Source organism: Photinus pyralis, unplaced genomic scaffold, assembly GCF_008802855.1.
Source record: "Photinus pyralis isolate 1611_PpyrPB1 unplaced genomic scaffold, Ppyr1.3 Ppyr1.4_LG4, whole genome shotgun sequence".
Classification (NCBI taxonomy): Eukaryota; Metazoa; Arthropoda; class Insecta; order Coleoptera; family Lampyridae; genus Photinus; species Photinus pyralis.
In genome coordinates this window covers 46,402,407-46,420,539 of record NW_022170511.1, presented here as the reverse complement: position 1 = coordinate 46,420,539, position 18,133 = coordinate 46,402,407, and the positions used below count along the sequence as shown (strand labels likewise).

Sequence of the window (18,133 nt, the reverse complement as noted above, 5' to 3'; positions counted from 1 at the left end):
TGGCAGATCAGTGTTTTATTAGCCAATATTGACTCCACCATCAATAAGATCTTGCCGAAAGCTACCACGTTCACTTTGTCGGTACCATTTTCTCACTTACCGTGCACTCGCAATTCGCGTTTGAAGTTTTGACTCCACCATCAGTAAAATCCTTTGGGGGTTACCATATTCCCTTTGTCGACACCCACTTCTGATCACCCGCAACAATTCGGATTTGAAGTTTCGACTCCACCATCAGTAAGATCTCGTCGGGGGTTACCACATTCCCTTTGTCGATACACAGTTCCGACGTCCCGTTCATTCGTAATTCACATTTTGGTAGATTTCGCTAAAATCCCGGCATAAAATCGTATTCAACTTTTGTGTACTTCACATAGCTCGACCTTCTATTAGTGACACGAGAAAGAGAGACCGCGATTCGCGCTGTAAGAAACTTTTGGGCGCCCAAAGTCGTCTACCCCTCGAAGCGCGCCGCGCAAAAGGTGGTTTATGTCGCCCCTAGGAAAAAAAAACGAAATTCCGCGACGCAGGAGTTGTGCGCGTTGACAAGATCTTCCCGACGACACCAATTTGAAAACAATCGGAGAAAAACTGTAGAAGAAGATAGATAAAAACTGAAAAATCTCCAGGTTAGTATAATACGCTCGAGGATGGCGTCCAGATGTCGTCGACCCCACATCTTGTAGCCCCATCCCTAACGTTCTTAATTACACGGCCCCGATAGTTACATGTACACTCCTTGTCTTTTTACAAGCGTTTTTCTACGGGCGCGCATTTATTGCCAGCCAGCCAGCCAGCCAGCCAGCCGACCAGCCAGCCAGCCAGCCAGCCAGCCAAGGTGAGATTAAAAGCTACTTTTTACAAAAAAAATTTTTTGCAAAAATGCGCTAAAAATGGGAGGTTTAGACTAAGACCGTTGAGTGAAGGATTATTACTCAATGTTATTACTCAATGCTGACATTATTTTCTAATAAGAGGCATTTGTTTTCAACGTAGAGGTCAAATTGTCTTTTTAGCTTTTTTAATAAAGAATTAACTATGAATTTCTATATTACATTTTAAATATAAGACTTAATTATTCAATTTTCACAAGAGTGTCTTTCAGACAACAATCGGTTTTGGATGGATTACTACTTATAACTTATAATGATATCTGATATCTAATAAAATCTGGACAAAAGAACGCTTTACTAAAACGCCATTTTTATTATTTTAATTATAAATGTAAACTACTAAAGTAAATGAGTTTGACTGCAATTTCTAAAACACTCTTGTGAAAATTGAATAATTGTTAAACTTTGGTAAAATGAAAATAGTAAATTAAAGGCTATCGTCAGAGAAAAATATCTCTGATGAAAGATCTTAACATGAAATTTGGCAACCCTAAGCAAAAAAAAATTGTATACCATTCTGGCGTTAAATTGGCAGTTACATTTACATCTCATACTCATATTCCTCTGAAAAAGTCAATTCTAAACGTCCCATTTCTACTCGGTTTTCGGGCAAATAGAAAAAAACCAAATTTATAGTTTATAGTTTTATTCAATTATTATGAAAAATATAAGAGTTAGCCCAAAAGTGCATTCATTCTAAGATTCGGTCAGCATCCCATGCTTTAAGATAAGCAGCGATCCATGATGAGCCAAGAAAAAAGAACACGTGTATAATGACAATTATCATAAAATAATAGTAATTATTATTATAACTTTGGTATTTATATAGTATTAATTATATAGTTTTAATTCAAAGTCATTTACGTTCCCCTATGGCCGGTAATTGGCTAACTGCCTTATTGGTTCTAAATAATAAGAAAAAAGATATAGTAGATAATATACATTTGGAAAAATAGTGTCACAATGGGCAGCAGTAAAATGTCGTTGTTTAATGTTGTACCTCAATATTTTGAATTTGTATTGAAGTCGGCATTTTTATTGTAATTGTACCTACTGTCTTACTGCATATACCGGAGAAGGTTTCAAAATACATTTTCCAAAGGATAGTCCCTTAAGAATTACTGGAGGAAAGCCGTTTTGGCGTGATTTTATATTCACATCCTGACTTCAGCAGATATTATAAGGGGTATTGTAATTGTATTGTATTTATCAGGGAAGGATAAAATGTCGTTAAGAAAATCGTCCTAATTTTCAATTGATTCAGACAAAGAAGTACTCTATAAAATTTGAAGTTCATTTCTCAAAGAAGTCCATCTCAGTAAATTCTAAAACTGTTCATATTGCGCATATTTGTATGTTTTTATGAGCCAATAAAAATTTGAAGTTAGTGCTTTCAATCCGATTCTATTTAGCAAATTAGTTTGTCCAAATTTCTATCAATATTTTATAGTGTCGAATATAAGTTACACTTAACACAAGGTATACAAGAGTTCGTAATATCTCAAACATCTTACAACTAAAAATTCTATCTTTAGTTGTATAATTTACTAATTAACCCATCATAGAGTTACACTTACTTCCCTAAAGTAGCAAACATTTGATTATATCTCAAATTAGTTACAACCATATATTCGACAATTATACCCGTGAATCAGGTGTATTAATTAATTAATTGTTACCTATTGCAGAGTCAGAACCGCAGGACACATTAGGTTCAATGGATGCTGCCCGCGGCATCTTGGTTAGCGTCGAGTTTTTTTTAGCGAAGGCCCGTACCCTGTTGGGATCTTGGATACAGGGACATCATTTGAATATGCGAACACTTGAACATGTATACGAGTTAGTTTTCAGGCATTTACCCAAAAAATCCGTCCACAAATAAGGAAGTTTGCATTATGCGTATATGTACAACCTATTCTCATTTCCATTCCATTTATAAGAAGTATATAGAATTTATAAGCACAAAAATCCGATTCAACTGAATACCGAACGATCCTTAAGATCTTCACGCATCCATCATTTTTACAACACGCCATAAAGGTACAGGAAATAAACGACTCAATTCCTCAAAACCTTCCCCATGGATATTTAATTATTGACGAACAGATATAAGGTGAAAAAGATATCACCATACGATATATTCATGGCATTCCCAAAATTGTTCCCGTAAGAAAGTGACTAAATTCCAATAACTCTTTAATCATGTATTACCAAAACGTGCGTGGTATCAGAACTAAGCTTAATCATTTTAATAATGCACTTATCTCTTCTTGTGTCGACTATGACGTTATTATACTAACCGAAACGTGGCTGCACAGCGGTATTTTAAACAACGAACTTGAACTAAACAATAAATATTTTATCCACAGGTGTGATCGCAGTAGCGAAACTAGCAACTTATTACGTGGTGGGGGTGTTCTAATTGCTGTAAAAAACACTATGTTCAGTAAAATAATTAATATCAGTATTAAAAGTATTGAGCAGTTATTCCTTCAGATTGAGTGTAACAATCACGTTTATATAGTTGGTGTGGTCTACATCCCTCCACATTCCCACAGTTCCTATTACACCAAGCACTGTCAAGCAAAGCAAGTGAAGAAGCAATGGACAGTAATATGAACACGCCATTTTATTTATTTGGAGATTATAATTTGCCCGATTCCTATTGGATCAACGAAGAATTAGCGGTTCGGGGAGAGACGTCGTCTACAAGTCAAATAGACCTCGACATATTAGCTGCACTGAATGAGAGGTGTGGTTATTTCAACTTATATCAAGTAAATGGCATCCCGAACATGTATGGAACTAAGTTGGATTTGGTATTCACCAATTCACAAAATTGTTCTGTTTCAACATCACTTGACCCGTTACTAACATGTGACACGTATCATCCTCCACTTTTAATTGAAATTAGTACGAAAAACCCAATGAATCTGTTGCTATACTAGGGATATATTCCAAATTTTAAGAAAGCAAATTACAACGCAATTCGTGCCTACCTAGCGAATATAGACTGGAAAATCCTGGAAAAGCTGAGTTTCGCCGAAGCAGTCGACGTTTTCTACTCTCATCTTTCTTACACTGTGTCAAACAAACTATGTTCGAAGATCATCAAATGCTTCAAAATTTCCGCATTGGTTTAGCAATGAACTTATTTGTCTAATTAAGAAGAAAAAGAAGGCTCATCGAGTATATAAAATGTCAAACTCATTGGCCGACTACATTGCATTTTCATTTTTAAGGTCCCAATGCAAAATCCTTACAGATTCGTGTTTTAGAATTTATACGCAGTCAGTTGAAGACTCTATAACCGCTAATGCTAAATATTTTTGGAGCTATATTAACTCAAATCGTAAAGATAAGGGTTTACCTAGTGTTATGTGTTTAGACCATCAAAAATCAGTTGATGGATTTGGCATTGCAAACATGTTTGCAGACTTTTTTTCGTCAGTGTACACACAGAATTATGTACCCGTGGCTAAATTTCACGAGAATGATTCTGTAGATTGCGCCTACTTAAAAATTAGTTTAAGTGAAGTGTTTAATAAAATTAACAATTTGAATTGCTCAACAGGTCCAGGTCCTGGTCCTGATAGCATATCAGCACTTTTCCTTAAAGAAACTGCATTTGTTATCTCTCCTCCCCTAACACTACTTTTTAATTATTCGCTTTCAACCGGCTACGTTCCCGATACCTGGAAAGTGAGCTATGTCGCACCCATACATAAATCAGGCGACAAATCTAATATTCGTAACTATCGCCCAATTTCAATCTTAAATATAATTCCAAAAATCTTTGAAAATATTATAGTTGATAAAATCACCCATTTATTTAGCAATATTATAACTGAAGAGCAACATGGTTTTACGAAAGGCAGATCTACATGTACAAACTTGTTAGTTTACAACTATATAAAGATACAAGTGTATAATCAAGTCTTTAAAGCACGCGCAACGAGTTTAAGGGCACGACGCAAAGCGGAGTGCCTTTAACGTTGCAAGTGCTTTAAAGACTAATTATACACGTGTATCTTATAGTATTTTTTATTATACCTGCAGTATAATTTAAAAATAGGAAATACAATGAAGTCATATTGACGTTATACTCGAATACATGTCTAATTAAGTGGGCTGGGTGTTCGTAATTTCACGATTGCCATGGAAATGTCACTTGACGTTTGCTTACAAAAATCATCGTCTTTGTGAATTAAACGATTTCCGTTGAAAAAGATAATACACCGCCCATTAAATCGATTGTTGTAAAATCTAAACAAACGTTGGTAGGTGTAAAATCCAACTCCAGTAAAGCCTATTATAAAGAATATGAAAAATTGTTTCCATGGATGAATAGGAAAGTTACTTACGAATACAGTCGTCGATAATGCTGGCATATATGAAGGAAATGTCAAAGGTATTTAAATCTTCTATACTTTGGTGCATTCATTCAAAACTTTAAAGCAACGCTGCGATTAAAAAGTGGAACAGATTTGGAAGCATACCCTAAATTACGCGCGTTTGTGAAAGCTTCAACCAAAGGATAGGTACAAAAGCCAAAGAAATGTTCTGCATTTACAGAAAGCGACCTAAGAGGATTTTTTATTTCATCCAGATGACAGTTTCAAAAGTCATACTTGAAGTATCGTTACTTAGCAACTTTAAAGCACGTGTGTTTTAAAGGCCCTTTTTCGCACGCATTTGAGTGTTTAAAACGGAGATTGTGATTCAGGTATAATAAAAAATATATTTTAAAAGCGTTAGAGAACGGTCACCAAGTTGATGCAATATATACGGATTTTACAAAGGCGTTCGATAGAGTTAATCACCAACTCTTACTAAATAAATTATCAAGTTATGGCATAAAAAATCCGCTGTTAAACTGGTTTACTAATTATTTGTCAGGGCGTCAGCAAATAGTTAAAATAAAGCAATTTACTTCCTACGCAATACCAATAACTTCAGGAATTCCGCAAGGGTCACATATAGGCCCGCTATTGTTTAATATTTTTATTAATGATATTTCTAGTTGTTGTAGAAATTCAAAATTTTTACTATTTGCAGATGACCTTAAGTTGTATTCAATTGTAAGGTCCGCGTCAGATGCCATAACGCTCCAATCTTCTCTAAATGAAGTCCTACAGTGGTGCCACAACAATGATATGTGCCTCAACTTTTCTAAATGCTGTGTGATGCGTTTTCATCGAATCTTTAGGCCCTATCTGTTCAATTATATGATAGGTAATGTCTCTTTGTGTTCTGTTTCAACAATTGTTGACCTTGGTGTTACTCTTGACCCGGCCCTAAGATTTCATCAGCACATTAATAACTTAACTTCGAAAGCTCTACAAAAACTTGGTTTCCTGAAGCGCACCACGGCCCATTTTACACACATACAGACGATAAGGTCGTTGTACTGCTCGATAGTAAGGAGCAATATTGAGTACTGCTCTCCTGTTTGGTCCCCACACTTTGATAAGTACATCCATAGAATTGAGTCCAATCAACACAAGTTTCTTAGATATGCGGCATTTAAATTAAAGATAGCAATACATAGTAACGATTTTTCTTATAAAGAAATACAGTGTATTTTGAACTTACAATCCTTAAGTACCCGTAGGAAGTTTGCAGATGTGTACATTTTATTTAAATTAGTTAACTCTGATATAGATTGCCCATACTTATTGTCAAACATATGCTTAAACGTTCCCTCCGGAATTTTACGTAATATACCTCGTAATATACAATTATTCCATGTTCCCTTCCACAGAACAATGTACGGACAATACTCTCCTCTAGTAAGAATGTGCAATTCCGCAAATGTACTATGTACTAATATTAACTTTTTTGGTACTACGTTTATCGAATTCCGAAGGAAGCTGATGTTACACAACGGTTAACAGTATAATTTGGGTTTGTATTCTTTTTTACGTAGGTGTTTACTTAAGGGATTTTAGAAACAATGAAATTTACCTTTCCTTTTTTCAATATAATGCACTTGATTTTTATTTGAAATATTTTTTGTTAAGTTTATCAGTAATTTTGATTTATAGTCACACTTCGTCTTGTTATTACATTTTGCTATAGATATTATGTTTTGTATTTCTTTGTAAAAATGGTATTTCCGTTAAATAAATAAATATAATTGCGAAATGTTACGACATGTTTCAATTGTTAATCATCTTCAGGTAACAAATTATAAGTACGGTGCGTGAGAAAATTACATTATTGAAAAGTTGTTGAAGTCTTGACGTTACATTTTTGAAACATTCGTTAGCGGTCCACGGAAGAGTCGGTTGAAATTAAGGCTTTTTAAAAGAATTCGTTTCTGCGTATTGTAGGTAGACCCTCTGCCGTTCAGCAAGAGGTTGCGTTATACGATTCGAGCAACAAAATTGGTCTGGTACCTCAATTCGAAAAAATCCCGAAAAGTGAGATGTAAAATTCGGCACTTAGTAAAGGTAAGGCATCTCTCCCTTATCGTCCAGTTTCAAAATTTCTTAGATAACTTCCCAAGCTTTGTATGCTGATATAAATGCTTCATCAGAAGTAGATTTCTAAAAAATCACGGTGAAAACTTCAGGCGCGAATAGACTGGCAAGTTTTCTCACGCAAGTTATGTCTGATCAAAAGATCAGGAGACGATGTCTCACGCTCAAAAATTCAGAGCCGATCTGAATTTGTGAGAAAACTTCCCCGGAAGTCTCGTATACGTTTTGGCTAGCAAGTTGTCGCAAGTTACTTACGCGATAAATGTCGCAAGTTGATCTACAGTGGTTTTATACCAAGACAGTGCTGTCAGACCGCAACTTGCGTGAGAAAACTTGCCTGTCTGTTCTCGCCTTTAGATACCATCGAGTAAAGAACTACCAAATTTCCATGGTCACAACTAAATTAAGTATTTATGTACATTTGTGTAAATATCGCCTTAATATCCTTGATATTAAGGCGATATTTATGCCGAGGGCGACAGAGCCCGAGGAGCTCCGGCCCGAGGGATTGCAAGTCGCCCTAGGGTTAAATATCCAGTAAAGCCTGAGGTGCATACAAAATTTCAGTATCACACGTGACAAGAAGAAAAAAAATTATTAAAAATACTGAGTAAAATATTTACCAAAATATACCGACTCAACGATTTATTAGAACTGTCATTTGACTAGGTTCTCGATGCTAACGAATAAAGGGTTCCTCATGTCATGTGTTGCTAACTAGCAAATAGCACATTATACTTTTTCGATAGTAACGCCACAGATAAAATACCCAATTTATCTGTGGTAACGCTAAAGTTTTCCACTACGTATACTTAGTGAGTCTACTTTTTTTAATAACTTCTTATGGTACATAAATGAAGCTAGAAGGACCTAATCCCGCATTAGGAATGTAACGTATTAAAATGTACAAAAAACAAGCAAAGGTCATATGTTGATAAGATGTTTTGGCTTACCCACTAATCGTGAGTCGTTATTAATAGCAAATCTGATGTAAAAATATGCTGTCTCTTTCAGTTTAATAACCCTTCTTCTACTTCGCGCCCAGATCACCAAGTCTTAACCTTTTATCTCCAATTCGGACAAATGAAAAAAAAATGTTTTAGAGTTTGACTTCTTTGTCCTAAACATTCTGAAAATACATTTCTCGCCACTATGCTTTAATTATAACTTGCCTGATCATAACAAAAAAGTAAGCTCTAAATTTGGAAAATATCTCATTCATTATTATTATTAGGTACTTTTTAGTCACAAACCTCCTAGTTAGCCATTTTATAAGAGACAGTCTCAACTTTGCTTTCTAAGTGTGTAGTTCCAAGTGAAACCAACTAAACTATCACATTGGCAAAAAATGTCTTCATTTATCTCAACAATACAACATTGTCTTATTTAAAGACAGTGCCATTTATTTGTTTGTGGTGGAATTCACAACGATTACTAAGAAAATGCAGTGGTTTTTAACGATAATCGTGTTTGTACTTTTGTTCCTAATTTTTAAGTGGAAGAAGGTGTTTCGCTACTGGAAGGACCGAGATGTCGAATTCGTGAGCCCATTCCGTTGTTTTCGCGCATTTACCGAAAACATACTAAGGCTTAATTCCTCCTCAGACGTTTTTAGGGACGTCTATTACGAGTTTCCAAATAAAAGGTACGCATCCTCCTGCTTGGAATATTGACAACGTACGAAAAAGGGGTCGGTTTTTTTATGGGTTTGCAATGTGTTTTATTTTTATACCTAAAACTACCAAATACAACGCGCATGTTGCCCTTCGTTTATAAACTTTTGCAATTGTAATAAATTAGAGTACTGCAGGATTTATTGATAAATATTAAAATCTTAAATGATAAAAATCAATTTTAAAAATATGGGGGGGGGGGGGCAAGTTCACGTAGCCTCCAGTGACTCAAAAGTGAACTTGAATGCACTGAAAATTTTACATAACAATTATGCAGTTACACTATCAATATCTGATGTGACTTTTTTATTGTGCATTAGTCAAAGACACGCTCCCACCGGTGGCAGGGCGCATCTTTTCTTTTTTCTACTATCTAATCTACCATGTTCAGTAGGTCCCTATACGATGCACAAGTAAATCCCAAATTAGCATTGTGTCAAATATTTGCTACGACACTTGTGGATAAAGGTGGTAGTTGACGCGTTTGTACTCGACAACATTGGCAAAAGGATACATAAGTATTTAAAGCAAAATTCAAACATCAATCAAGTGTCATTACAGTATCGAGCCATTTTGTGTCCAAAACTGCTGCAAATGGACCGTATTTTCATAATTTATCAAAATGTAGATTTATTATTTACCAAAATAAACCCATTGAATGATAGGATCTTGCTATCGACAATTTTATCTGTGCAGCTGTGCTATCGAGTAAAGTGGTTGCTTATGGGTAGTGTTGCTAAGTAGCCAACAGGATATACTTTATTGATGTCATCAGAGTTTTACATAAAGTATACAGAAAATATATTGTTTTCCTCTCAAATTCTTCAGATTTTCAGTTATAATCAAACCAACTGAACTAACGCATTCGCAACAAATATGTGGTTTTTAATGTTTGCCGTATTTGTGCTTTTGTTATTAATTTTTAAGTGGAAGAAGGTGTTTAGCTACTGGAAGGACCGAGATGTTGAATACGTCAGCCCATTCCGTTGTTTTCGCGCTTTTACCGAAAATGTGTTAAGGCTTAATTCCTCCTCACATGTTTTTAGGGACGTCTATTGCGAGTTTCAAAATAAAAGGTACGCATACTCCTGCTTGATATATTGACAAAAGTACAACAAAGGTGGCAAGACAGAGTTCTGCAGGCATTCCATAAAGATTTCTTGATAAATTACGTCATAAAATATAAATTTTGAAAAAATTAGGTGTGGGGGGGAGGCAACTTCACGCAGGCTACACTACGTCAAAAGTGAACTGCTTTGAGTTATAAAAAGATTAACAATAGTTCTAAAGTTTCCATTAGAACAGTTTTTATTTGAGAACCTTTGATCTTTTGCATTAATTTTGCATGAACATTGATTTTTTATAACTTAACTCACTCTCATTCTGTGGTTTGTGAAGAATTAGTGGGGAAGGACGCCCTGCTACAACCGCCAATCATTTGTCACCATGAAATCCGTGTAGGTACGCATTCCATAACATGAAACATATAAAATCACCTATGATCTATCTTTTGTTAGAGTTTTAAGGATAATGATCCAATTTAACCAGGAACAATGACCACTGCCGGTCTCGTAGTCAATTTAATAAATACATCCTCCGCCCGGTTCTCGAATTCAGATCTGCTGAATTACAAACGCGCCATTCAAATGCGAAGGGAAGGTATAATTCAATTAATTGAAAGGATTAAAGACGTCGAATTAAAAATTAAGATTCGTTTCATTTTCGACGTGTCTGCCTTTCGAGGCAAATGCAAATATTTTTTATTCTTTCCTGAAATACCTGCAATCCAAATACATTTAACAATACTATTATAGGTACGTCGGGAGTTATAACTTCTTTCGACCTGTCCTATTAATCCGTGATGTGGAATTAGTGAAACGAATTACTGTAAAAGACCATGCTGTATTTCACTCGCATTCCGACATTATACCATTGGAATTGGATCCGATGTGGTCAAGAAATATAGTCGCTTTGGCTGACCGTAAGTCTGGCATCAAAAGAAGCTTTGGAATTTAGTTGTGTTTTAGGTGATGTGTGGAAAAGTAAGAGGGGGTCCTTAACACCGTTCTTCACAATTAAACAAGTCAAGAATCTCTTTAGTACGCTTAAGCAGTTTTCGGAAAAATTAGTTGAGCATTTAATAGCAAGGTCAGAAGGCCAAGCTGCTGTTGTGGAGATGAGGGAGGTTTGCAAGCGATTATCGTGCGATATTTCTAATACCTATTCTTTCGGTGTTAATTCTGACTCAATTAATAATCCAGATAGTGAAATGTATACCATGACAGATAAAGCGTTTATGGTGCCCACGCTATATGGGATTAGGTATTACGTGGATAAACTTTTCCCTAAACTTTTAAAGGTAGGTATGTGGTGCTTTGTCTGGTAAGGCAAACTACGTTTTAATCTTTTACAGTGGACTGGAGTGAAAGTTTTCAGCGATGAAGTTCGACATTTTTTTACAAATATTATGAAGCAAAGTATAAAGATAAGAGCTGAAAGCAATTTTACTGGTCTGGATGTCATCAATTTATTACTTGAGCTGCATAAAGTTGAAAAATCTCGTGCAGATAATCTAGATAGCCAAGTATTTGAAGATATTATGGCTCAAGCACTGATACTGACATTTGCGGGATACGACACCGTCACCAGTGCATTATCATCATTAATATACGAGTTAACAGTTCATCCTGACATTCAGAAGAAACTACATGAAGACATTCTCAACACAATCGAAAACTTTAATGGAATTCTCAATTATGACTCAGTGATGGCTATCGAATATTTAGACAATGTCATAGATGGTAAGTGTGTAACTCAACCTCCAATATTGCGCACCATTTATTTGCAGAAGTTATGCGCATGCATCCCGTAACCGCCATAATTGATAGACAAGCGACAAAAGATTATGTAATCGAGCCTAAAAATCCCGACGAAAAAACGTTACTTATAGAGAAAGGGACACCCATTTGGATATTACATAAGGCGATTCAAATGGACCCCAATTACTTTCCAAATCCAACAAAATTTGATCCCGCCAGATTTAGCAAGGAGAATAGAAAGAACATTGAACCATACTCTTTTATTCCCTTCGGTTCCGGTCCCAGAATGTGTCTTGGTATCACAAAATTTTATCACACTCAAATGTGAACTTACTTACTTTTAGGTTCTCGATTGGGATTAATGAAGGTGAAATTAGTCGCCATCGAGCTACTGTTGAATTTTGAACTTTTACCTACCAAGAAGACGTACGTTAAAGATGCATATAATACGTATAATCTCAGGCAGCACGGCGTTTGGGTGCATTTGATCCCTAGGAAACCACACACCACATAATTGTAGAAGCTAATTACAACTCTGACATAACAATTCCAAACCTGGCAAATTGCTGTTACAATCCAATCTCGCATCATGTGTAGGTTAATTAATTAGCTTTATTAGTGTACGATGATTTATTTACATTTCTTACGGTCCCTATTTTAAAATATCTTAATATATATAGATAGTATACTCGTAGTAGGTAGTGGTAATTATTATAGATGTTTATGTATATCAAATGGTTATATTCCATTTTTACTATTGTAGTATGGGTACAATGATTCTCCAACGGAGGTGTTAGAGCAAATGAGTTAAAATTCATTGCAAAATTAAAAAAAAATGCCGGCAGTAAAAAGTCCGCGGGTTTCGTCATCAAATGAAGCCAGAAAGCAGGTCATAATTAAAAACCTACACTATTTCACAGGTGTGCATTAAATTAAATTATAAAAATGATATCACCGAAATAACAAATTGCTATATATTGATAAAAAAAAAGAAATCGGAAAATATGAAATCTCCTTTGTTACATGGGTTTTCTATTGAATCGATTACTTACGAAATTTCTACCTTTCGCATAAAGTTATAGAGTCTGAAAATGGACCATTTCCTGCAAAACGAGATCTGGTGGCTAAGAATTTAAGTTTTAGACTTCCCACTCCTTGTGCTTCCCCCATACCACCCTTAAAATCAAAGAAATTTGTTGGATTTTTAGTTTTTCAATCATGTCTTTTTATAGATTCACTTTACAAAAAAATATTGTTATTAGAAATTGTAGACCATCAAATCTTACACAGATTTGTTAGTATATACCTACTTCAGTTTCGTAAATTTATTATTTCAAAAGATACCGAGCTTCAAAGTTGTCTTTGTTTTGAAGATTCCGAAATTTCTATGTATACCTACATATTTTAACGAAATTGTATATTTATCTCTATAATCATAAGATTCATATGAGAAAATACTTCAATTATAAAGTGATGGTGCTATTAATTTCCGTACCCTGTAGCCATATCAAAGGGGATCATAGCACTTCAACCCCTTGGTCGTAGTACGTATTTGAATCACTGTGTGATTATGGCACTTTCGAATACAATTATCATATAATAAAAGTGGTCTTACTTCATTTTAACTCCTTCCATCCCCTGCAAAAAGGGATGATTATTTCAACCCCCTTATAGTAGTGATTGTTCAACTGTCTAAGATTATATCGGTTTGGAACATAATTTACAAATCATTATTTTATAGGAACATAAGTAGTAAATGTTTTTAGCGCGTTTCTGAAAAAAAGTAGAGCATATAACAGGCGATCAAAAATGAGTTGCTGTCGAGTCGCCTTTGGAAGTTCAAGTTAACTACGATTTTCCATGTAAACAAAAATTCCAAAGGTGACTCGACAGCAACTGATTTTTGATCGCATGGTATTACTGTCAGGAAACGAAGGATCAAAATCTATATCGTGCCAAAGGGCGCTTTAACGTGGTTGTCACCCCATCTCGGGAGTGGCAATTTTTTATTGTAATTTTAACACATGAATAACTAGAAATTAATTCTAAGCAAAACGTGTTTTATACATTTTTTTGAAAAGTTAATACTTCTCCAGTTATTCGCGACGAAGGTACGAGTTTTTCATAGAACAATGTTTTTAATTGGTTATTGGCGAATGGCGAAAAACTCGAAAAGTATGCATTTTATTAAAAAAAACTGTGGAGAACTTAAAAAAACAAAGGAAACGGTTTTATTAATAATTAATTGCTGTATGACCAATACGAACCGAGTTGTGTCTTGTTAAAGGTTAGCTCTTGTTCGTCAAACGCTAAATGAGAGAGTTTTACAGTCAAATAATGGAAAAACCGAGGGAAAAACTATGCATTTTTCGAGACAAATTTGTAGTATTTAAAGTATTTAAAAAACCTTTTTTTTTTTAAAAAAAACAAACTTTAGCATAAAACGTAAGTAAGTGAGTTACGATAGAAATAAGGTAGATCCGTACTTTTTTCAGTAAAAAAATCAGCGCAATCAACCCCCTTCGCACAAAAACTTAAGTAGCTTAAATAGCTCGACGCATTGAGTACTTTCCAACGTGTTTGTTTGAAATGTGTATTCGGAAATGTCATGATCTAAGGGTGATCGAGCAATCAACAACAGAGGATTGAACAACTCATTTCAGGAGGTGGAAGGGTTAAACTGGAACGAGTGAGTGGTTTGAAAATATAAGTAATAAGTGTTGTACTCCCTGACTAACTTATCAATGGATGAAGCTGAACTGAAGTGACACAATTTTTTTTATTTCAAACGTATATTAGAAAGCGCTAAAATCTCACAGTGATTCAAATATCCCCACTAGCAAGGGTTGAAAGTTGAATTATTATGCATCCCCTTTGGTAAGGGTGCAGGGTAAGGAAATTTATACCGCGATAAGAATATTTTCTCATAAAACTCTTAATTGTAAGGATATAGTATAAAATTTGGTTAAAACATCTACATAGGAATTGCAGAATTCTTAAAAATATAAGCAATTTTCAAGTTCTATATCTTTTTTAATAAACATTTCACAAAAAAAGTATTGTATATCAAAGTGGTGTAGAATTTTGTGCTCTACAATTTCTGATAACAATATTTCTTTCAAAAGTAAACCATTAAAATGATATCATTGAACAACTAAGAAATCGACCAAATTTCAGGGGGTTTGGGGGTGGTACGGGAGAAGCACAAGGGGTAGGAGGTCAAAAACTTTCTTAACCACCAGATGACTGTCTATGTTCTATGACATACAAAAGAAATTGGAACTACTTCTCATTCTGCAAGTTAAAACCCTTTATTCCCTGGACTATATGGATGGCTTCTGAACTTGCTTTTCTTACAGTGAATTTCTTATGCAATCCCTTTTGATTCCGCAAAAAAAATATGATTAGACTGGTCGACCAATTTAGGGGTTCCTTTTGATAACATTAAAATTAAAACAGGTCAAATTTCCCTTTTACAACGGATCGTAAAGCTGTCGATTGCAATTTACAAAAGAATACAAAATATACAACTAACCTTTTGTTTACAATTCTTTCCTCGATGTGAAACTCTAGAATTCTTACAGTTAATTTTGAATAAGCGGTCTGGGGTACACTTATACAAAATGTATAAGTTTTGTGGATTTGTTTCTGAGGGTGAAGATATGGACAACGTTTTCCTGTTTTCTGCACTGAACCTTTCGTTAAGAAAACTTGAAAATTCAGGTCTAACTTAAAAGTCTTCTGTACGACTGCTGCACCCAATGTAAATTTCCATAAGAGCGCCAGCCACTTTTTGCAAAAAAATTTTTTTTAAAGAACTATTTCATAAATTTAGACTTTTATCTACAAAATGTTCGGACTATTTTTTTTTAAGTTTGTAGCAACTGAATGCCGATTGTTTAAAGATTAGATGTTTTGCACCGAGTATTTCGGTAATCTGTTTTATTACTCCCGATCAAGATGATTTATGAAAAAAGTACACCGGCAGTTTTAAAGATAACTTACTTCTAAACATTGCCCCAAAAAATGAAATTTTTTTGTAAATGAAGTCTGTATCTTTGGCGGGCAGTAAATAAACAGTTTGAAGCATGTTGAGTGTAGCAAGGGGCGGCGCTTCACAATGTCGGCGGGAACTAAGAAGCAAGACAGAAGCGGACAAAGAAAGAATATCATTTTGTCTCTCGCAACTATAATCATCTATAGAATGATCGAAAAGAACTGCAGACAGTTTAAATTGGGCGCTTTAAGTTTTTAATGTTTTTTACTTAAGGAATTGGCAAACCTGTTTACAAGGTAGTTTATTTATGCATTAGTGATTAAATTGATCCACCACTGCTTTTACATAAATGATATTTGGTATGTTACCAACTTTATAAATGTTTAGTTTTAAGGGAAATACCTAATCGCCTCTAAGTGCACGATAACCAGGGATAAAATACTATAAATACAGTGCATCCGAGATAAGAAATTACTTATTATTACTAGTTAGCTACTTATTTTCGTATGTGTTTGCATTATATGTATCAATCAAACACACAACAACATAAACTATTACAAAAAAAATTTGAGAAATTCATGATTCAATATTTAGAAAACTAACAAAATCTAGCACGCAGTGTGCCATATCACAGATGAAAAGACCTATATCAACTTGTTAAACGTTCCTTTTTAAAGTTTTACTTTGCGCGATACGATCTACCTATGTAACACAATAGCCACCGCACATCCTGACAGCACACGTAATGCTAGATTTCGTTAGTTTTCTAAATATTGAATCACGAATTTCTCTATTTTTTCTTTGTATATCAACCGTACAGCAAGATGTACAGCAAATTTTAAAAAAAACATTTGGCATTGTAATTTAAGAACAAAATGCATCAATTTCCAATTAAAGTGATACCGGAAGTTTCAATATGTGATCGGATAAATCGTAATGTCACATATAAAATTGTAAATGAAATGTGTACATTTTTTCGTATCTCCCCAAACAAAAGAGATATTGAGGTGACCCTAGCATCACTAACGCAAGGACAGAGACGACGAGAGATGGAAACCCAGAATCATACAGTGGAGACGATGGTTGGGAGGAAGAGGAAGACCGAATACAAGATAGTATGATTGACACCAAGCGAACCGCAGGATACAAATAGCCAACAAGTTAAAAAGTAATCGTAAACGATTTACATAAAGCGCATTTCCACTTGCATTCATTTCCCATTTGTAAGTGCAACTTCTGTTAAAATCGTAAAAATCCGGCCACAAATATGAAAGATAGCGTTGCACATGGGCAATCCATTTTTGACGTGCTACTTCAATTTCAGTTTATGAGAAGAATTTTATTTCAATGCTTTTCTAAATAAGAAAGTTGGAACTGCGCATGCGCAAACCTAAATTTTGAAACTAATGTTAGATTTTCCTTTGTTCCAAGCGCCTAAGTATCAAATTTCACTTAAATGCTTCCATGGATAAAAAGTTGGCACTGCGCATGCGCAAAATAAACTTTTGAAACTGGCGCTAGATTTTCCTTTATTCCATGTGCCTATGTATAACATTTCATTTAAATTCTTCCATAAATAAAAAAGTTGGCACTGCGCATGCGCAAAACCAAATTTTGAAATTGGCGTTTGATTTTCCTTTATTCCAAGCGCCTATGTATCAAATTTCGTTTAAATTCTTCCATAAATAAAAAAGTTGGCACTGCGCATGCGCAAAACCAAATTTTGAAATTGGTGTTTGATTTTCCTTTATTCCAAGTGCCTATGTATCAAATTTCATTCAAATACTTTTATAAGTAAAAAAGTTTGCAATTCGGTTTATAATTGGTCGAGATGCGAAAAGGGCACTGTGAATTTTGAATCGATTCGATTCAACTTTTGGCATTGCGTATTATATGGCTAAGGCTATGCCCATATTGAATTTCATGCAATTCAGTTCATAACTAACGGAGATGTAAAAGCGATCGAACATTTCTAAACAAAGTTATCGTTCACACGGACAGAAAGATGGACAGACAGACAAAGGAACAGACGGACAGACCAACAGGCAGACGACAGATAGCAATGCAAAATTATAAACGATCTCTAGGATCGTTAATAAACGGCAAAGGTGTAAAATTATGGAACATGTAAAAAACGGTTTTTTGTTTTTTTTACAATAACTTTTTTTGTAAGCGGTACAGAAAAATTCCTTCCTTGGTACAAGACTCGACACCATAACGAACCAAATAGCGAAAAAAGTAGAACAATAGCTCTTAAGATAAAGAA

General features: G+C 34.8%; 1 protein-coding gene across 3 annotated transcripts; it reads left to right on the top strand.

The window, feature by feature from the left end:
* Nucleotides 1-8,448: 8,448 nt before the first annotated feature.
* Nucleotides 8,449-13,023, top strand: LOC116168351 (cytochrome P450 3A14-like). 3 transcript variants are annotated; one of them, XM_031484135.1, is made up of 6 exons: nt 8,449-8,567; nt 10,866-11,032; nt 11,079-11,410; nt 11,465-11,852; nt 11,900-12,166; nt 12,215-13,023. In XM_031484135.1, the coding sequence occupies exons 2-6, from the start codon at nt 10,999-11,001 to the stop codon at nt 12,382-12,384; spliced, it is 1,191 nt and encodes a 396-aa protein (XP_031339995.1). In that variant the 5' UTR covers nt 8,449-8,567; nt 10,866-10,998; the 3' UTR covers nt 12,385-13,023. The 3 variants fall into 3 exon arrangements, with proteins under 3 accessions (XP_031339995.1, XP_031339993.1, XP_031339994.1); XM_031484133.1 differs by lacking the exon at nt 8,449-8,567 and adding an exon at nt 8,624-9,023; XM_031484134.1 differs by lacking the exon at nt 8,449-8,567 and adding an exon at nt 9,625-10,127.
* The last annotated feature ends 5,110 nt before the right edge of the window (nt 13,024-18,133 follow it).

Bases quoted from the DNA above. Each gene is read 5' to 3' on its own strand.
- LOC116168351 (XM_031484133.1), top strand. From the start codon at position 8,821: ATGCAGTGGTTTTTAACGATAATCGTGTTTGTACTTTTGTTCCTAATT. The intron at 9,024-10,865 runs GTACGCATCCTC...ATACTATTATAG, and splicing joins TACGAGTTTCCAAATAAAAG to GTACGTCGGGAGTTATAACT. The intron at 11,033-11,078 runs GTAAGTCTGGCA...GTTGTGTTTTAG, and splicing joins TATAGTCGCTTTGGCTGACC to GTGATGTGTGGAAAAGTAAG.